The sequence below is a fragment of the Plutella xylostella genome, chromosome 3 (assembly GCF_932276165.1).
Source record: "Plutella xylostella chromosome 3, ilPluXylo3.1, whole genome shotgun sequence".
NCBI classification, from domain to species: Eukaryota; Metazoa; Arthropoda; class Insecta; order Lepidoptera; family Plutellidae; genus Plutella; species Plutella xylostella.
The window spans coordinates 8,823,755-8,846,457 of record NC_063983.1 but is presented as its reverse complement, the minus strand read 5'-3'; the positions used below and the strand labels follow the sequence as shown (position 1 = coordinate 8,846,457).

Here is a 22,703-nt window from a genome sequence, read left to right as displayed (position 1 = left end):
CTACAAGATGAAGTAGCTGTGTGTCACTCTTTGGAAGAATCGATAGCCGTTGATAGAACGAATATTATTTAGAAATGTAGGTAGGTTTTTTTTGTGCAATAACGAATTATTATTGTGAGAAGAGTAATACAATAAGCAAGGTACTCACTCTATTAAAGCGCTTAGCTTGGAAAATGTGTCCATTGACGCGATATAGTTTCCGCCACCGCCGCGCGCCGCGCCTGTATATGCTACCTGAAACAACAGACAAACCACAATATTAATACAAAATAACAATTACAGACCTGCGACGAATACATGTAAATACAAACAGCCACACTTGGCATTTCAGCTAATGAGCCATTAGCATTTCAACCGACCAATGCGGTGGCGCGCCGCCATTGTGAATTCAAACCGGAATAATGGAACAGCCAATCAGAGGCCACAGTTATGATCCTAATAACCAATCACGGTGCACGATGATTTGCATGCGCTTCAGATTCATTAAGGCCCCGTACAGGGTGACGTGCCGCGCCAATTTTGGGTTTTCAATGCTCTTCACACAGCACACGCAGTGACACGCACACATGTAAGTTTGCACAGTGGGTCGATAAACTTTTACTCGCCAACTTTATTGACAATTATGTTCAAGTACATTTTGGGTGATTTGAGGGTAAGTAAGTATAATTCTTACTTACACTGGTAAGCACCAGGAAAGAGTAGAAATTAATAGGGGTCGGAACCCGATTAGATTTCTAAACAAATGTGGTATTTACTTGTAGAAAGGTAACTACAGGTATTAAAGTGTAGATAATAAGTTATACTAAGGGTATACTAAGCCGAAAGGGGATGACTCAAGGGGTCATTCTGAACAACTTTAGTTCTACGAGTTTTGCAAAAACGCGAAAAAAAAAATTCGTTTTCCATGGTAAAAAGTCACGTGTCAATAAAGTTTCTATGATAAAGGTTTTTTTGGTTAATTTTTAAAACTCGTAGAACAAAAGTTCAGAATCAGTCTCACTTGTTTTAACCCGACTGCCGAAGGAGGAGAGTAATGTTTTTTGATTGTTGTATGTATGTATGTTTGTAAGTATATTTTTTGGTGGCAGAATAATATTTTTTCATATTTTTAGAGTTTCGTACCTCAAAAGGAAAAAAGCAACCGTTATAAGATCTCTTTGTTGTCCGTCTGTCTGACTGACTGTCTGTCACTGCCCTTTTTCTCAGAAACGGGTAAAGATATCAAGCTGATATTACGCATAGAACCGAGTATGAGGAGTACCCAAAAAAAATTGGGGTACTCCCTCTCCCATACAAGTAAATTGGGGCTGATATTTTTTCCGGTTATTTTGATAGTGTAGGTAGGGTATCGTTGAATAGGTCTTTTAATATTATAGGTATAAAAAAAGGTTAAAATATAATTATTTGGCTTTACCCTTAAATTTGGGGACCACACCATAGACAAATCCTAATTTAAAAAATGATTTCAATAGATGGCGTGATTTTATGTTGGGTAACTCAGAATAAGAAGTGATGATATCTCAGAATAATAATGGTTAATGGTGCTATTCCGCTGAGCATCGAAACCGGTGGGACGCTAATGAAAAGTGGTCATGGAAATGCACCAGGGTAGACCCTGCTCCTAGAACAAGGCATGAGTTTGTGATTTGTGTGCGTGAAAAGCGAGGATGGAAACTTTGAATATTTTCTTGAATTTTTTATTATTGATGCAATAACATATAATTAGTAGGATTATTCTGAGTTACCCACCGAAGTCACCCCGTGGCAGGTTGACTAGATAGGTACTTTTGCAAATCACGCCATATATCGTTGTTTTTATTAGTGGCTACTGTCTATAGAAGAAATTCCGTCATTGACAATTTTACGTTACGAATGAATTTAGTAAACCCAGTAAACCTAACTAATCCAGAGGAAACCTAAAATATATTTCTCTCTCTCTTTGAAAAACATACTTAATAGCCCAAACTCGATTCTATTCTATTCTCTGTGGGGGTGTAAGTACCTGCACCTGGCTCTCTCGAGTGGAACCTTTGTGCATATCCCCAAGATCTAAACTGCCTTCCTAAGCTTGAACCATTTCCCACCACGCTGGTCCACTGCGGGTTGGTGGGTTCACATATCTAGATGTGCTAAATCTAGATATGCAGGTTTCCTCACGATGCTTTCCTTCACCGTTAGAGCGATGGTATACATTGTACTTAAGTTAAAAGAACTCATTGGTACATGTCAGCGCCGTGATTCGAACCCGCATCTCTTGCGTGAGAAGCGGGCGCTTACCCGACTGAGCTACCACCGCGCCCAAACTCGATGCTTTTAGCTATTAAATCTTTGAAATAAAATTCAGTCACCTCCGTGTTACTGCCCTCATCAGATCCTCACGAGACCATGCCTCAACCAGCACCATGAGACTGTGTTTTTGAATCCTAACCTAATCTTCCTACGTATTGTCATCACTTAGATCCATTCACTATATTCCTGCTCCTCATCCCAGGGCCGTGGGGACCGGAGGCACGTCAGCTTTTTAAAGACATCAGCAGCAGACTAATAGAAGTCTCAAGGGACCCTAGGGCTGGCACTTACCTACCTATCACAAAGGCTAAGCATCGCTATATAGCGGGGTAACGCGGCCAGCGTCTTGGGTACCCTACCCGACAGTGGCAGCGATCTGGCCAGCATCTTCTTTTTGGTTTAATTTTAATTTTATATTAGTTAGTTTTAGTTAGGCATTAATAATTATAATTTAATCAAGAAGTACCATGGACTTAACTAATAAAAAACATTATCATTTAATTTATTGAATATAGTATAAGAATTATGCTTCCTCAATTTCAAATCAAATTATGTTGGTGTCATAAAAGTTGAAAAAGTGCAATGACAACCAATGTGCAGTGATTTTGTGTCTGTACACAATTAGATCGCGAGCTGTCAGTGCCGCCTAAACCGACGTGACCCTTCTTTGGAGGCCACCGGCCGACTGAGTCAAACGTCGCTTGTGTTTATGATTTTATAACACAGAAAGCCGCCATAGATATTTGTATGAAGATTTGAGGGAAAAAAATTGCTCAAGTTTGGGATTAATTTACACAAAATAGGTGTGTGTTTATTAAAAAACAAGGTATTTAGCGCCTAGTCCAAGCATTTATCTTTATAATTTGATAAGAATCATATGAAAATTCTTGATAATTACGACACAGTTGTTACAATACGGGAGTGTGATTTACTGGTTTTTCGTAATTAATTTACAGTTATCCATAAGCATTTACTTAAATTCGAATGATTCAGCACCTAGCTAGACTCTTCGGCTACCTGTGTGATTTTTTTCAAGGCTGTAGAGCATCATTTACTACATAATTCTATGACAATGCCAACCCTCGATTGCCTATTGCCGACCCTTAATGTTAGATCAAATCGTTTTTTATTTATTTACGGCACCTGTTAGGTATTTAGATATTTCTAGAGAGCAGGACATTTATAAAATTAAAGCGTGTTGCTTGGACGGATTACATTTTACTTGTCCACAAATTGATAGCCATTTCGTTATCGCAAATGTTATCTCTTTGCTAGGTATGAATCAATTGCACATCCAACACTTTTTAGTGATAATAAATGTTTAAGGAATTATTAAATCATTTTTCTTTCAATTTGAATGATAATGTAGTTGACCTACATTTATCCCTATTCTTTCCTTCAAAAGAAATCCTCAGAAATCCCATACCACAACTTTACCAACTACTTAAATAATCCAATAAGCCAATTTACCTATATTTATTTACCCGAACAGTACAGAGCATTACGAATCCCGACCCAAGCTAAAGCTTGAATTATTACAAAAACGCGGAAAGTATCAAGACCTCTCGTGGAACGACTCTACCCGGACGCCGCGCGATCAATCTTGATCGTTGCTGAGAGACTATTCATCAACAAGACGTGTTAGTTCCGGAGCGGACGACCGAGAATACTCGAGAATACTCTTACGCAAAAACATGTCTTCTACTTCTATACAAAGTCTTCAACTAAGCTTGTAAGAAAATCTCGGAAAACCTTAATATCTTGAATGTCTATCTAACTTCAAAACTTTGTTGTTCTCTGATAAATTGATCCAAAAATTCATGGAATCATACAACTTTTTAACTTTGTGCTTCAGGAAAATTATTTTCATATAAGCATTAATAATAAATAGGAAAAAAAGAGAAATTTAATATACCTACGTCATATTTAGGCAGGCAGCCTTAGACGTATTGGACTTAGATTTTCACGAATACACAAGCTGATTCTGAAGATCTGGGACACAGAAAGACAGCCGGACGAATGGAATGTTGGCATTATCTGCCCCATCCACAAAAACGGATCTAGGAAGAGATGCTCAAACTACCGGGGTATTGCATTGCTGCCAACTGCTTATAAGATCCTCTCCTACATACTGCTACGCAGACTGGAACCGTATGCAGAAGAGACTCTGGGAGACTACCAGTGTGGATTCCGACGCAATCGTAGCACCGTTGACCAGATTTTCCTGCTTAAACAGCTAATGGAGAAGAAGTGGGAATACGCGCAAGACATTCACGCACTTTTTGTGGACTTCACGAAGGCATACGACAGTGTAGACAGGGAAATACTGTTCAAAATACTGCTAGTATTTAAAATGCCGGAGAAACTAGTGTCCATGATAAAAGTGGCTACGGGCATAAGTAGGATGCGCGTAAAGGTGAACGGTGACCTGACTGACGCTTTTTCCGTGGTAACCGGGCTCAAGCAAGGAGACGCCCTGTCACCCGTGCTGTTCAATCTGGTGTTGGAGTATGTCATCCAAAAAGTGTTAACACATGATGGCGGAGTACAACTGAATGGACAGCACAAGGTGATCGGATACGCCGACGACTTAGCTCTGTTGGGGGAGAGTGAACGCGAGGTCCAAGAAGCTGCCAAAATACTGGAAGAGGAAGCTCACAGGGTCGGGCTCAGAATCAACACAGAAAAGGCCGAATACCTCCACATGACACGACACCGAGGCAACCATGGGGTACGGAAAAACCTGCAAGTGGGAGAGACAGCCTATAAGGGAGTGGCCAAATTCAAATACTTAGGTTGTACGATCACTGACACAAACACAAGGGAGCAGGAGATCGCCACCCGAGTACAAAACGCCCTCCGATGCAGCGCTGCTCTTCATAAAGTGCTAGTGTCAAAGCTTCTCAGCAGGAAAACCAAGATCCGAATTTATAAAACCGTAATCCGGCCGATCTTGATGCATGGCTCTGAGTCTTGGACACTCACTCTCAAGGAAGAGAATAAACTTCTGATTGCGGAAAGAAAGGTGATGAGGAAAATGCTCGGACCAACTAGGAGGGAAGATGGTAGCTGGAGAGTACGGAAGAACCAGGAAATCGAAGACCTGATTTCCGAGCCAAACATCATTGGTCAAATTAAATCCCAGCGACTCCGTTGGTTTGGTCATCTGCAAAGGATGGGGGAGGATCGCGCTGCCAAGAGGGCCTACCTTGGAGTACTAAGCGGTCGTAGACCAGTTGGCCGTCCCAAATATCGCTGGAGCGATGAAGTCGGCAAGGACCTGCGCCAACTACAGGCAGGCGACTGGAGAGCGACTGCGCAGAATAGAGACCAGTGGCGACTTCTTGTGACTGAGGCCAAGATCCACTTCGGGTCGCTGAGCCAGCGGAGTAAGTAAGTAAGTAAGTACGTCCTATTTATAAAATACACTGCACCTAAATAAGAAATAATGTTCCTAGTATCTACTAGAGAACTATAATCAAAAGTACTAAACATAAAAGTCGGAAATAGAAAACGTAGGCTTTATCAGCCATTGGGTCCAAAAAGCGCGTTCACTATCGTTTTTATGAGCGTTATAAAACGCGATAAAACCATCGATAGCTTTAGCTGATGGAATGCGATATAGATCACTGAGCCCGGGTTATCGTATCGCTGGCATGTTAAATGTCGAACGCAGAGTAGCCTAAACAAATCTGCATATTAAATTTAGCTACCTAACATTTTTAACGGTTCCATAAAAATGCATGCTCAAAGAGATTTAAATAAAATTTGGATACACAGAGCCACTGCACATATAGTAGGTACCTAATACTTATATAATTCTAGGTATTTTTTTATTAAAAAAAACTGTTTAAAAACCATTCTTAACGACTAAAGGAAGGTATAATTTAAAACGACCTCTTTAAACCAGCCTATTCCTGCTTTTTAAACGTCCCTTTTAAGGCGTCCTTCCTGAGGCCGCCTAATACATTCACAAGATAGCATTCACATGCAAATGTCTCACGGAAAGTCAAATGACTTAGATATATTTTCCATACATTCTAACCGCTTCATATTTCCACCACCGAGCATTACAGATAGAATATTGTCCAACGAAGATTTACATCTTTTGTGAACTATTTACAGGCACTTCAAAGGCAGAATTTTGTCTAAATTGTGTCTAACCACTCACCCCCTCAGCTCTCTTATATTTCTTTGCATTGAAAACGGCTATCCATAGATTGATTTTGACTGTGTTTAAAATCTTCTATCTAAGGTTGTGAGCACAAAGTGTTTCTTTTTTTTATTTCTAATTTAGTTTATATCTTTATAAAACAGAACTATCTTTAGTCTACGTTTTACAATAAGGGGGAAAGAACCATACCGCAATGTCCCGCCCTCATATTCAAATAGCTACACCGCCCCGGCTATTGCAGTACTTATTGCCTATTCGCAGGTGTTTGCACAACTTCCGAGACACTTCTAGTGTTGTGCTTACTGTAGACTTTTATGTCTATTGCTCGGTTGCCGTGCTGGAAGCTCAAGAACTATCTTTGTTAGATACAAGGACGGTTGTAGAATAAAAAAATATTCTGCCTCGGTTAAAAACTACCATCTGATGGTATTCGTCCAATGCTGGGCATTATGCCTCCTTCTAAATACATTATATTTCTTTAGTGTGTGAAATAAATTGTTTTTCTTTCTTTCTTTCTTTCTTTATTATATTACTATTTTGCACGAATTTATTTACGATGAATCCGCATACTTTATCAACAGAGTTAGCTTTGTTCTTTGATATCCAAATTGAGACTGGCTATGCGTTCGTAAAACATATAAAAAACAAAACAACAACAATAACCCTCCATCTGTTTATCTGTGAGCCATGAAGTTTGCAGACTGCAGTGTCGGTAGATCTCCGCACACATAAACTTGTTGACATAAACGGAGGGTTTAGTCTATACTCACGAAATACGAACGAACGAGAGTTGTCGTGCAATCGACACGTTTAATAAAACAAGATAGAGTCGTGGCTCGCGCCGCAAAGCTCTGAAATTTTTCGTCATATATAGGTAGAGTGACCCTTCAGGTTCGTTGTAGACTTACTTTGTTTACGTAAAATTGCTGGAGCACACGCGACATGAAACTAATTTAAAGCAAATATTACTTAATGGCGTATACTAGTTGTAAGCAAAGCCAATTTAATTTGTCCGCTGCCTCTTTTTTCGTAACATACTGTAAACTTAAAAAGCTACATTAGCGTCTTCGTCGTTAGATTTAAACAGGATCTTCATAATATTTAAATGCAAACCACTATTTCTTTAAATGTTTCTTTCTTTCTTTCTTTATACACTCACCGGCAATGAAAACGTTCCACACAGAAAATGCCGACACCAAACAACCCCAATTTTTTCAAACATTTAATTTGAAATTTTGTAACGAAGTCGTTACAACAACGCTCAACACACCTACCCGCATCTCCGAGCCAACAACAAGAACGCCGCGGGGTGGGGCACCGCACAGACCACTCCGGGTGACCAGAGGGGAAGTGGGACGGCACGGCCGCCGCACCTATAAAGCACCGCAAGACCGCCGCTCCGGCACCATTCGTCAACTCCAGCTCCGGCGTCTGATCAGCTCCCATCCCGTGCTTCCTTCCCACTCACCCTTATTGTATTTATGTATCTATAGCCTGCGTCGCGACGATCTGGTCTCGATAGGCGCAGCTTGGTTACCCCCTCGTTGTGACTGAGGCTTCGAGCGCGGCGCGGCTGCAATTATTAGCCCAAGATCCTGTACCCTTTATCCTTTCCTACTATTTGCTATAAATCCGCGTTTGCCCCTTCAGGGCCCTGTTTAAATAGTTATATACTTAATAGATATCCTTATTTGTGCATTTGTGTGGTGAATATATAGTTACAAGCTGTAAGTACTAGACATATAAGTTATTATTGTAAATAAAGCGGAGCCAGTCCCGCCTAATTGTTGTATATTGTAATCCGTGTTATTCATTTCCATCCCGTACACCTACCGAGGTTATTTCCCTCCAGGGGCCTCAGGAATAAGGATAGAATAGCTAGGACCGCTTCACGGTCATATTATAATCTCCCAGGGTGACTGGAGACTCCTTCAGAGGCCCGGCACCGACCCGAGCTAGCCTAGGACCGCTTCCCGGTATACACCATTCGAGAGATATTCAGTACCAGCCCTAAGCACTAGGAAACCAGTAGTCATTAGGGTAAGTACATATTTAATATAGCATCCAACCCCTACTCTCGGGGGAGGCCAGAGAGGTCGATTCACCCAGGGGTCGCTCCCCGGTGGTCCAGACCCGCTCCAACTGAACTGCTACATTACATTGGCGCCCAACTTAAAAATCTAATATTATTTAGCCCCCCGTAATAACACGTACTTAAACCAATAGAAATAACCAACCGACCGACTTACCGTTCAATTTAACTACCTACCCGCAATCATTCTAAAAATAGACCGACAACCGACCGACCGACCCCGTTTAACAAAAATTACAATTTAAAAGTAAAGAGCAATAAATTTTGTTGGTATTTTTTATTAAATTTTCATAACCGATTACAAACTGGCCCGGTTTTATAATAGATAATAAGTACACAACATCAAATGCCAACGTCTTGGATTTATAACCTTAGTAAAGAGGAATTAATAAGGGAGAGCAAGGAAAGGAAGCTACCGACCGTAAATTTAACCGTAGACAAACTAAGAAAACAGCTAGCCGACCACACCAGAGAAGAAGAGGAGGAGACCTTCGAGATGACATCCGAAGACCAGACCAAAACCACGAGCCAGCTGAACCTGTCGTCCATCGTGAGGGAATGGAATATATCGTTCGACACCGCATGCGACCCGGTTGAGTTCATCGAGCGTTTGGATGAACTGACGTCATCAGGTGACGTTCCGCAGGACCGATTACTCCAGGTACTACCGAAAGTGCTGAGAGGAAAACCGTTATTATGGTATAGAAATAATTCCGACACCTGGGACAAGTGGGAGGACTTCCTAAAAGACTTCAAACTATTCTACTACCCGGCGGGATACGAGAAGAACCTGCTCGAGATGATCATCGCACGCAAACAACACCACCGTGAATCTTTCGTCGATTACCTGACCGACATACAAACCCTGATGAGAAGATATGGGAAAATGACCAAAACAGAAAAAGAAGAAAGAATATACGAGAACATGAACGCGAGTTACAAGTACTACATCAAGAAGCAAGACTTCACCAGCCTCGGGGAATTAATTAGACAGGCAGCCGAGTACGAGCAGATCACAGAAGAATCCTCATCTCAACAGTGGAACAACCAACCAGACCGACGCCGCCAGACACCGAAAACCTATCCAGAAAGATCACCAGAACCGCGTAAAATACACGAAAAATACGACAAGACCACATGCTGTTGGAACTGCGGCAAAACAGGCCACTCACACAAGGAATGCCGGGGCAGGCAAGTACTGTTCTGTAGCCAATGCGGAGTCCTCGGAAGACTAACGCGTAACTGCTGCAGAAGAGAAACCAAATTCGGAGACACCAACATAACCGCTGAAGAAAACCGACCGGAATACCGAATCTTCGAAGACGTGAAAATAGGGGGAATCACGTACCGAGCACTAGTGGATACAGGCTCCACCAGATCGTACATCAGTAGAAATATCTATGAAGACAACTCGACAAACGCCGATAAAGAAAAAGTCACAGGGATGCGAGTAACCATCGCAGATGGCAGAGCCATGGACGTGAAGCTCAGAATAGAACCAGCGATTGAGATCCGGCAGAGAAAAATAACACACGAACTCTTCGTGCTACCACATTACTCACCGTCAAACCTTATCATCATAGGTATAGATCTCCTTAGAAAAGCAGGAGCCACAATAGTCTGGGAAAATAACACCGAAAATACACCGAAAGAGATCCAAGAAAATAACCAACAGAAACCGCTAGTCGTCGCACAAGAATCAACACCACCGAAAAATAATAAAATCAACGGCCCAAGTAAGTCGAAATCCCGCAAGCACAAGAAAATACCTAGTCAACAACATCCACCAAGGTATCCCGACACAGCTTCAATCCAGGAACGAAAAGAATGGTTCGAGAGGAAAATGTTCGAAACCCAAAATTCACCTGAAAATGACCCAACATTTACGATTAAAAACGGCTCACTCCAAAAACGAATTGTAATTCCAAGATACGGGGTCAAGATAGACGCACAATCCCAATGGAAAATATGCGTTCCGACAATGAAAAGAAGGTCGATTATCGAACAACACCATAATGGACAAGCAAAAACAAAATACCTAAGCACGACAAAATTATTAAAAAGTATTGCCGAAACATACTACTGGCCCGGGATGTACAAAGATGTTCTTCATCATATGAAAAAGTACAAAGAACGACTAAAATCATCGTCATCAAACTCGCCGCAACAAAATTCCACCGAACCGAAGCAATAAGTTACCTACCGACGACGTCATCACCCATCGCCAGATGTGCCTAGCCGCGGTACTCATGCGATGCCGAACGAAACGATTATTCCAAATCTACCCTCAGTCATCAATAATGAAGATCGAAGATAAATAGCCGTAAAAAGTTAAAACATTTATATATTTATGACCTAGTCATTCCGTACCGTACCGTATAAATCTTATTAAATGTGTATAATTAGTAATTTAATTAATTATATATGTACAACCGAAAAACCACAATCTGTATTAAAAATATAGAAATAGGTAAAAATGTAAACGCAAATGCACACATTTAATACCGTCCGTCCGTAGTATAATATAATATAAGTAAATAATAGACACACAGATATGTTAAACGTATAACAACCACCTTTTTACATCCAAGTCACAGGTAAAAATTTTGCTCAGACTTAGAATAAGGATTGTAATATTTTTGAACGCAGCCCAATACGTTACTCTGTGAACGTACATAGGTTAGAATTTTGGTTGTTAATTCATTGTCAAGTGTCAAACCGAGTAAATTTCAGCAGCGCAAGGGCACATGCGCCGGATAAATTTTAACTTTTAAGTGATTTGCAATGTAAAGAACTTAGTAAAGTGCATCCGTAAACAACCGAAACTATATTATATAAGAAGTAAAATGTATACCGAGTACACAATAAGTTGTACATAACCTTACAATGTAAGTAAAATCAACTATGCATTTTATCCTTGCTCATGCTCTCGTAAAAACATAATATTCACAATCTTTTATACAGAAAAGAATCCCGAATATACCGTTTCCGTCCGAATTTACCTGCCCTAAGCAAAGATGAAATGCTCATGTACTATTAACCTTATAATCTTGTTTTTTTTTGCTAAAGTAAATAATAATGCATACTGCATACCGAAATAATGTAACTTGTAATAATAGCATAAAGATATAATACCGAATGCACAAATAATCCCGTAAAAATAACCGTTTAACCGCATAATCCCCTTTGACAATATGTATACATCATCATCAGGTCCTGGGATCCCTAATCAGGGACATAGGGCTCGAAGTGTAGATTTCCACTCTGACCGGTCCTGTGCCATGCCTTCGACTTCGTGCCAGCTCATGCCGAGGGCGGCTGCCTCCTGCACGACAGTGCGACGCCACGTGGTTTTTGGCCGTCCCCTCTTTCGCTTGCCAGATGCAGCCCACTTTGTCAGGGCGATTTTGGGTGGATGGTCTTCGGATCTCCGCAGCGTATGGCCAATCCAGCTCCACTTCTTAAGCCGGATTTCCGAGTCAATTCTCCTCTGGTTGGTCAGTCTCCATAACTCCGTATTCGAGATGGTTCGTGGCCAGAATACCTTTAGTATCTGTCTAAGGCATTTGTTGACAAATACTTGTAGCCTTCTTGTTAGGTCATCTCTTACGAACCACGTTTCGCAACCATATAAGAGTACTGACTTGACGTTTGACTCGAAAATCCGAACTTTAGTGCGGCGAGCGATGACGGAGGATATGTATACAGATCTTGTGAATTTTTATCAGGTAAAAATTCTACCGTTGAGGGGGGAGAATGTAACGAAGTCGTTACAACAACGCTCAACACACCTACCCGCATCTCCGAGCCAACAACAAGAACGCCGCGGGGTGGGGCACCGCACAGACCACTCCGGGTGACCAGAGGGGAAGTGGGACGGCACGGCCGCCGCACCTATAAAGCACCGCAAGACCGCCGCTCCGGCACCATTCGTCAACTCCAGCTCCGGCGTCTGATCAGCTCCCATCCCGTGCTTCCTTCCCACTCACCCTTATTGTATTTATGTATCTATAGCCTGCGTCGCGACGATCTGGTCTCGATAGGCGCAGCTTGGTTACCCCCTCGTTGTGACTGAGGCTTCGAGCGCGGCGCGGCTGCAATTATTAGCCCAAGATCCTGTACCCTTTATCCTTTCCTACTATTTGCTATAAATCCGCGTTTGCCCCTTCAGGGCCCTGTTTAAATAGTTATATACTTAATAGATATCCTTATTTGTGCATTTGTGTGGTGAATATATAGTTACAAGCTGTAAGTACTAGACATATAAGTTATTATTGTAAATAAAGCGGAGCCAGTCCCGCCTAATTGTTGTATATTGTAATCCGTGTTATTCATTTCCATCCCGTACACCTACCGAGGTTATTTCCCTCCAGGGGCCTCAGGAATAAGGATAGAATAGCTAGGACCGCTTCACGGTCATATTATAATCTCCCAGGGTGACTGGAGACTCCTTCAGAGGCCCGGCACCGACTCGAGCTAGCCTAGGACCGCTTCCCGGTATACACCATTCGAGAGATATTCAGTACCAGCCCTAAGCACTAGGAAACCAGTAGTCATTAGGGTAAGTACATATTTAATATAGCATCCAACCCCTACTCTCGGGGGAGGCCAGAGAGGTCGATTCACCCAGGGGTCGCTCCCCGGTGGTCCAGACCCGCTCCAACTGAACTGCTACATTACAATTTAAACAAAATATTACCATTTTTAGTTGGTAATATTCTGATGCTCTGTTAAATGTAATTCAATGTTGCAGAAGGCGTCATTAAGCTAGCCTTTTCCGTTTAGGAGTAATTTGATGCTTTTCTCAGTGGAACCTTTTCATTGCCCGTGAGATTGACTTGGCTCCAGATCGGTTTCTATACAAAAAAACAACACCAACAGTTAAATCAGGCCATGGCCGCATTAAACTTTCAGCGAGGAAACTATCGATAACTATTCATAATTTTACCTTCCAAAAAGGAGTAAGAAACCGTAAATTCCCCCGCAAATTGACATAAAATTCTCGTAGCAATCTTTATAAAAGAAACAAGATTAATAGAGTGTACCGGCCGCGGTGCGATTCAATCTTACTTTGTTCAGTCGCCAACTTGCCATGGGGGTCACTACAGAAATCAAAAACGAACTGACGAGAACTATCAAAAAGCCGTTTAATGTGGTGTAGATACAGTCTAGATTAGCTCCTATTAAACTTCGTTTTACCCTAATCTTCGGTGCGCTGCACTAACCACGACTCCCTTTGTATTAAGCATACCGATTGTATGACAGCTCTCGTTCGTTCGTTCGTTGGATTTCTGTATTAACCCCCCGGTCTCAACTCGGTTATAGGTAATCGATGATTGCTACTCGTTAGAGCTGTTAGCGTCAGTTTAATTTGATTAGCTATTGCTATTTATAGAGCAGTTCTATGGGTAGTGTTTGCCGCTTCGTAGCTTTCACTAAGCTTTTAAACAAAAGAATGGGTGGCATAGTAAGGCGGTATGGACGTGGTATGTCTCGTGATCGCTTAAAAACAGTAATGTACAAATATGCTATCTTCTTCGTCGGCTTTACGCGTCAAGTCACGCCATTTTACCCACTGTCATATCCTTATTCACTCCACACTCTCTCATATTTTTTTCATACAATCAAGTCACGTCTTTCTTGGTCTTCCTCTCTTACGTCTTCCTTCACGTCTCATTTCCAACACTTTCTTTGTAATAATACCAATATGCTATAAAAGTAGCAAATCTTGAAGGAATTTGAGCAACGAATTGCGTAGAGTGAGTGCAAAACTAACAAACTGTGAACGCGCGGCATACTAAACAGAGACACCCGTGCCGCTAACTCTGTTGGCGAAAAGTTTGCCCACTGGGAACGCAGCCATAGATAAAAAGCGGTTTGTTCGGTTATATATTGTAAGTTAAAAATAAGAATATAAACTTACGGTCTTCGCCCATACAGGGCATGCCTGGCGCCGCCGGGACATTGGGGAATACTGCAACAAGAGAAACACATTTCATTAACAACAGAAATACCAATAACATGAATAATGGAATATTAGACCAGGTATGTTTCTTATCGATAAATAACAAGGTAACTGGAACGAAAACTATAATAAATCAGAAAACGCTTTAAGCTATCAAACTGCTATTATTGTACCTATGTGTTAGTATTTAAGTATATAAGTTAATGTAACTTTTTTGTCCTTGTCCGTGTACAAATAAAGAATATTTTGTACCTATATATTTTATTTATCAGTGATATACATTATACATACACGTTTTACTGATCTGTGGTCGCGAACTTGTTTGGACATAGATGTTCGGATTCAAAACGTATTGGACTTGATACTAATTTCGAAAATGTTATTTTGTTTTAACTCGATAGGCCCTCTGTAACGTAGTCTAACCTCTAACAACTCTAGCCAACAGGCAGGTAATCAGAATCGACGATCGAAAAAGTTTACAATTTAACTTCGCGCCGTCGCTGTCGAAAACATCGGACTGATAACACGGGAATAACAAACCTCTGCGAGAACGGACGTAATCACAAACTTGACTGTAGGGGGGACCAGGGGGCGATGCTTCGACGTAATGGAATAATAGAAAAAGTGCTGACTGCGACTGTAGGTAGAGCACCAAGGGAATACTTTTTTTTAAATACACTGTTTTGCCTTTCGTGTTTTCTTGGTCTTTGAAGGTTTTCCCGTGAGATTAGACGACGTCCCGAAATTTGTTGGTATGACATTTAAGTTTAAAAGGGAAATAAATATGGCAGGGCTAGGATATGATTAAATATGATCAAAATGTAAGTTTGATTTATCATCAATGACGCAATTTTCAGAAGTATATTGTCTGCATTATACAATGATACAATGCCATATTTTTGTTTATTTATACGAGTTTGATGTTCAGTTTCTATCTTAACTTAATCTGCCCCACATTTTGAAAAAAGGGATTTATTTATTCCGGGATTGCTCAATCGAAAAGGCTTTATATGCAAGTAATTCTATTGTCAGTTAACCTAAATTTACCACAGACAATAGAGCTCTCTCGGTATTTTCTTTCAATCGTCTTCAGACCAATTGAATTTATCTTCGGCCTGTGAGTCCGTCCTGGCCACTTACAGCGCCGCACTGGCCATTTCTTTTTAAAAAGAAAATTATTCGTTTTTAAAATATCTTTTGTCTAGCATAATGGAATTCCGTGCTTTTGCTGTGGTTTCTAAACGCACACAATCAATTGTAGGAAAAGAACGGTTTTTAAAAATTCTATCTTCAATTCTGTTTTACTATTGTGGGGCAAAATCAATTAATATTGTTTTTATTATTTTTGTGTACAGCAGCGCAATAACTACTGCATAGAGTGTGCGGGTGAAATCGTTTTGATTGTGTTTTGAACGTTCAATCGTTTTCTCTGTTTTTATACTAGTGCCTGCAACTCCTGCAAGGCAATTGCTTTTATAGTATTGGCTATTGACCGGGTACCTAAACTAACTGTTGTTTAACCTGTTTACATGTTTCAGTCGGAAAGCTATAGATCGCATCCAGTAGCGTGCTTTGGGAGATGCCTACGTCCTAAGCAGTGGACTGCTATAGGCTGATGATGATTACTTTCAGTAAAGGTTTAGTGAAGGAAAAGAAATGTACCTAACATTCCTAAGAAAAGTGAAAAAACATAGAAATAAGTAAATAAACCCTACTGCAAAAATAAACATCTAAATATAAATACTTCTATTCATTAGGTTCCACAAACTGCTTATAATAAAATCTCCAATATTAATCACCATAAAATACCTCCTGGGTAGTGATTATAATATAAACTTAACCCATATTAATAAAACAAAGCAATAATCCGCCAAGTTCCGTAGTTTAATATTCGTCGCGTTAAACTTTCCTCGCAACTACGTCTAGGCATTAAACTTAGCACTTAACATGAAGCCTACAGAGACCTATAATAGTGAGAGAGCCTACTTTAACTACCACCTAATTATTATGGAGATGAAGATAAGATTAGCGAGTATAGAATAGAAATAGAATAAAAAATCGGTATCATTTGTTTCACGTTTACAACGCAAAACAAATGATACCGAATGAATTTAAAAAAATAAAAATATTTCACCTGTCCGAGAGACTGTGATCAAATCTATGTACCTAAATCTCTCAAAGGACCCAATTGTTTAAGCAATTCGCTGCCTGGGAATGGACCTGGGACTCTCAGCACAATAGTGAACTCGCTATCCGATAATCTTCATAATAAAGTCAAACTTAAAAACCTTATCGAAGTACTCTATCATTTGCTGATTTCGTATCAAATCTGTTAGCTAAAATCCCGGAGTTTTCAGCACTGAACAAATCTTGTTATTTACCATACTACCCTCCAAAGTAATCTAATCGGGATCTGTTTGACATGACGCAGCCCAGTGTGCGCCGCGCCTTATCGTGTTCAGATCGGTTTGTGTGCCGCCGCCCTTAGCAGGCCGGCTTTAGTATGCCACGGTGAATAATTAAATTATTGAAGGTACTTAAGCCTGTGTCTATAACCTAATTTATTATTATAAATTCTTTATTGCACATAAAAACATTGTACAAAGGCGAACTTAATGCTACTAGCATTCTCTACCAGTTAACCTTTGGTGATGTCGAGAAAGTGGCTGGTGGTGCGATAAGCTGAGAGGATTTATAATTTTCTATGTATACATTGTTATATAATAATTTATATTTTTAATAGTGTAATTTATCTTTATCGCTTAGATAAATTCTTAGATGCATTTGAGTCCTTATTTAGAATATAATACAATACTCTTTATTATGCACGGTGAAAGTATTTTTTTTAAAATAAATCAGCACAAAAAGGCGGCATTATTGCTTAACCAATTTCTGCCAGACAACCTTTTAATTTCGGCTAGTTCAGTCGCGCACACTGTCGCACTGGAGCCGGGTTTAAGTTGGTTTTAATTCCGGTGGACTGTCGGCCAGGGATTAAGATACGGCGTTAGTTAGTCAGTACAGCAGTTTGTTAGTTTTTGTGTTGAGCTAGTTTCGGAGATAATACTAATTTGAACTGAAACCGTCTGTGTTCTGTGTTACACTTACAATCTAGTTAGGTACAGGATTAGTTTGGTAACTTACGTGGTGTTTGTTATTCATTTACAAGAATTTTGGATTATTTGAATTTTATTGAGATAAGTACCTATAACAAGTTATTTCTTTATTCTAATGCTACTATTCCTGAGTACTTGTCTAATTACATGTTGTCGAGGTCTTACACGCTGTTACATAACAGGACGAAAAAAAATTTAAACTAGTTATTATTCATATATCAGAATTGGTTTATTTATTTTTATTTATTTTTTTATTTATAAAAACAGGCATATATACATTACATTTTTGTTTGACAGCGCCATTAAACCGGAATGGTTTGTCTTGGCACATTAAGTTCTATAGGCTTAAGCATATAAAGGTGGAAAATCTGTAAGTACTTAATTGACTGAAAGGACTGAAAACACAACACTTACAAACATAGAAATGTACCAACCCACTTTTCTTGTAAAATAAAATAGACCTTGCTACGAATTTGCTACGACATTTTTCGTAGCAAGTGCTACGTTGCTACGAATGGAGCTACGGAATTTCGTTCTACGCCAGCATTCAATGCACGGAAATGCTTGAAATTTCCTTTAGATATTGAGATTCTGATGTAACGCATAATATTGTGTAAATATTTTATTTTATTATAAATGCTACATACATAATCAAATAATATTTATCAATTGTGCGTAATCGAAAATGTAAAAGAGAGAAAAAAATACATTAATGAATAGGAAAGATTCACGTAACAGCACAAATACTATCGTCACAAAAATTATAACTTATATAACTTACATTTTCATCGAATACAGGTTCCTTTTGGAACCGGATGTAACTATCACATATTATATTTCCGATCCCAGCTCGGTACATAAACACACGTATATATAAAGCCAGTATATAGGCGAGTGCATTGCGAGTGAAACGTCCAAGTTTCAGAACACGGGAAATAAATCGCATTCATTGATTTTGAAGCGAAAGTTTTCAGCATTAATATTGTACGATAAATATTCGAGTTGGTGTATCGCCTCATCCCTCGATCTCTTTATTATTCCTTTTACAAACAATTTGAAACGTTTTTTCGTGGAACCATAGACACACAAATTTATAGAATTAAAATATTTTTTGTTTCTTTTTTCAATGCACAGCCGGCCATGTATTTTTTACTGCAAAACGGTCTATATGTCTATAGGAGGCCTACACTTTCCCGCGTTACTCAAATAAAAGGAACATACACAGCCGTTTTTATTCAAACATGGAACGTGTTTTTGCGACGTGTCCAGTTTATGAAACAAAAATGTTGAAAGGTTTCAATTTGTTATTCAGGGTGTTGCAAAAAGGGTATACTAAGCCGAAACCTACATGTGCAGCATGGTATATCTAAGCCCAAAACTGAAATCAGAATTTCAAAATTCGAGAAAAAAAAAACATTCAACATAGTAAAAAGTCACGTGACCAACATAGTCCCTATGGAAAATAATAAAAAAAGCGAATTTTGAAATTCTGATTTCAGTTTCGGGCTTAGATATACCATGCTGCACCTGAAGGTTTCGGCTTAGTATACCCTTTTTGCAACACCCTGTAGAGACATCGGCATGTATCTGTTGGGTTACAGAGTCTCTAGACTGATAAAATGAACATAATCATAATAGGTAGGCAGGTATATATTCTACCTATGCAATAAAAGTTTTGTGTGTGTTAACTTGTTTTAAATAAAATCCAATCCGAATCCGAACTTGCTTTCCTTTCAAATAAGTAGACTATAAGTACCTATATACATTTTGTCCAAAAGTATAACAAATCTAACTCACTCTTTTCCCAATTCGAGATAAAAGAAATACACAATGTGCTATCTCGGATGGAAGCCAGTCCTTGTGTGTAATCTAGATGATATCTCAGTAGCAAAACAAGGTGAAACCCTATTTTTACCACAGTAACTACAGTACTGATATATTGCTTTATTCTTTTATACAGGGTGTTTAGCCGCAAGTGGCTGACTCAGGGGATCATTGGGTTTTTGGCTTGTACTGAGGATTACTCGCCCGGTACAAATACCGGTAAAACACCACGTCTTAATGTATGTAAACGTTGGCAACACAAGCAAATGAAAACTATTCGAGGATATTTATTTAAGTCTTTCTTGGAAAATAGACAGCATATATAGTACATAAGGTTTCTTATTATTGAGTTGAAACATATATATGGATACCTATACATACGCCCAAGCTCTACCGATTAATTGTATTATTCTTCTGCTCTATCTTTTATCAGTACATATGATATTTGTAACTATTTACGCTAGGGGCATGTACTTATCTCTTTTATTAACTATACATACGGATTAAAACAACATATCCGAACTAACAATAACTTTTATCCACAAGAGCTGAGATAACAACTCGGATGTCGAGGTTAGCCTGAGTTGGATATAAACAAGGCAATGAAAACCGTTCTATACAGAATGATGCAAAAGTGGTATATTAAGCCGAAAGGTGAATTTGAACCGCTTTTTTGCTACGGCTTTTGGACATTCGCGAGAAAAGCCCCATAGAAACTTTGACGTTCACGTGATTTTTTACTTGTCGAAGCCTTTTTCGCGAATTTATTAAAAATTGTAGAACATAAGTGGTCCAGATTCACCCTCTCATTTTAGCAACATCCTGTATATCGAGAAACCGGTAACTTGGTCAGACAAATTTAAGATGACCGCTTCGGTTACGACGATCCGGGAAATACCCGTACGGTCAGCTTCATAAGTACACTTATGTACATTGTCAGACTAACAAATTGTCAATGTGTGAATTAATGGTACGTGAGTTTGACAAGGTACAAAAGCTTATCCAAACAATTTGTAGGTAAACGCAAAAGTCCATCTATGCTTCAAATATTAAAAGTATTTTATAACGTAAAAAAATAAACACAAATACCATTATCAGAGTTTTACTTTTAAAATGAAATAAGTTATCGGTTTTGTTTTACTATTAAGTATGCAATAAATAAATTCAGGCATCGCATGTCGCAACTAATAACAATTCAGTTTTTGTGCTGTAATTAACATCCTTTATTAAATCCGTTATGTTCAATGGACATTTTGCTTATTATTTTAAATTAGACGTGTTACAACTTGGTGGAGAAGCCACATGCAACGGTGACTAAAAATAATTAGAAATAAGTTATTTTTGCGACCGTATTTTGTTTAAAAAGTTTATTTCAACTACATACATCATAAAATGTATGTAACAGTTATTTTTTTCAAAGTGAAAATAAAAAGGCTTTAGTAGGGCGGCGAGTTTCAAATTTACTTATAATGAGAACGCGGTTCGCTGGAAAAGTGATTACATTAAAAAGCACCTACTCCCACACTTGGGCAGAAAATTATGTTTTATGATTAAACAACGAACAACAGTTTTTTTTATTAAAAAAAAAGCTTACACGAAACAGTGGGCGATGTACTGTCGAGTACAGAGTTTGTTATTAATATTTTAGGAAATGGACAGACTATATAGGTAAATAGAAGTATTATTTTTAATGATAACTTTTACCTAATGTGATTTATCTCTTTCTGAGACAAAGAAACACCTTTTAGGCAAACAAAACGAAACGATCTCGGGCGCAAAGCTGTCAGTTTATACCATCAGTTTATACCACCACTGATGAATTTGAAGACGATACGATCACAAAAAACCGCTTTTAGCACCCTAATTAAGTTATAACTTTTAATGTTATTATTCCAATCGGTGTACAATGATTAAAGACTACTCAATCTCTATCTATCTATCACCATCACTCATCTATTTTTCGTCGTAATGCAGTTGTGGCACCGCCAGTACCCGGGCTGGGTGCGATCCACAAAAACGTTATTAGCAAAGTTTTAGCCAGCGTGTGCATTGTTCGTAGCCTGGGGGGCACTCTACATGACGAAAAACGAACACTGCAGCGCGAGCCTCGACTCTATCTCGTTTCTTTAAACCTTTTTCTGATTGCACGACAGCTTTCGTCAGTATAGAGTAACCCTGTTGTAACACAAGCAGTACCGATGTGCTACACTCACCCGGATAAGTTCGCGGAGAAAGAATTCAAGATACTTACCAAACTTTGTAGTGTTTGCTGTACAGATTACTTAAGGGGCGGCCGAGTGGTGCGCCGGGCGGAACACCAAAACACAGGCTGGCCACTGTTTAGATTTTAGTACGTAATTCCAGAATTTTAATTGTATTATATATTTAAATTGTATTGTTGTTTGTGTGTTTGTATGACATAATGTGCAGCACCAAATAAATTATTTAGGTATTTATTTTTCTTTTACAATGGCTCATACGCATTTTTATTAGAAATTTAAGAATTATGACTCGAAAAGCTAGAGTGGTAGTTTAGAGAGTCCTGGCTATGACTCGAAGTCAGTTTTCTGATTTGTATTAAATAAACGATTATTTCTCGTGATTTCTCACAGGTCACCCAAGAAAAGACATGTGCGAGCTCTTGCTCTTAAACGCCGGCACAAAATAAAGTTGGGAACTCGTTGGGAAAGACACTTTTTATCGTCAAAGCGTACACCTCAATGTAAGATCAAAATAAAAGAGGGCCTCACTGCCTACATTCTACATTTCACGCACATGCGGTAGTCGTAAAAAATCTAACCGCAGAGAAAAACTTAGGAAGAATATTCGAGCACGTCGTTTAGAATGAATATTTTATGTAGCGTTTACACGGGACACGGTAATGCATTCCTCTCACGCAGAAGTAGACTAATGGGTTTATTTTATACGATTCGCTGAATTTTTGAATCTATCTCATATACCCGGGTATATATTTCTACTTGTCAGTTACGTAATTGGAGCAAAAGCAACTGAAACTGTATACCCATAGTTTTTATAAAAGCAAAATATTGATTTGTCTTTCAAACAAAAGCGAATCAGGAGAAACAACAATCTCTTTCAGGATTCCATATCATACGAAAAAGGCAATCAGGCAAAGATCCAAAATAAAAAAGCTAACGAAAACACTATCAAAATTCAAACGCTGCCGTCGCTACAACAGCGAAGCTGAAATTCGAATAGAGCCGAGACTTTACAGTACAAAAG

General features: G+C 39.2%; 1 protein-coding gene and 1 long non-coding RNA gene across 11 annotated transcripts in view; one reads left to right on the top strand and one right to left on the bottom strand.

The window, feature by feature from the left end:
* Positions 1-22,703, bottom strand: part of LOC105393087 (atypical protein kinase C) — a 199,360-nt gene that overhangs the window by 10,490 nt on the left and 166,167 nt on the right. For all 10 annotated transcript variants that reach the window (XM_048623491.1, XM_048623485.1, XM_048623490.1 and 7 more), the window contains 2 exons: positions 14,479-14,529; positions 149-234 (listed from right to left, as the gene is read on the bottom strand). In XM_048623491.1, coding sequence (XP_048479448.1) covers positions 149-234; positions 14,479-14,529 — 137 coding nt within the window. The remainder of the gene's footprint in view (positions 1-148; positions 235-14,478; positions 14,530-22,703) is intronic.
* Positions 10,984-12,876, top strand: LOC125489052. Its single transcript, XR_007266702.1, has 2 exons — positions 10,984-11,443; positions 12,284-12,876. It is a non-coding gene; the product is annotated as an uncharacterized LOC125489052 (long non-coding RNA).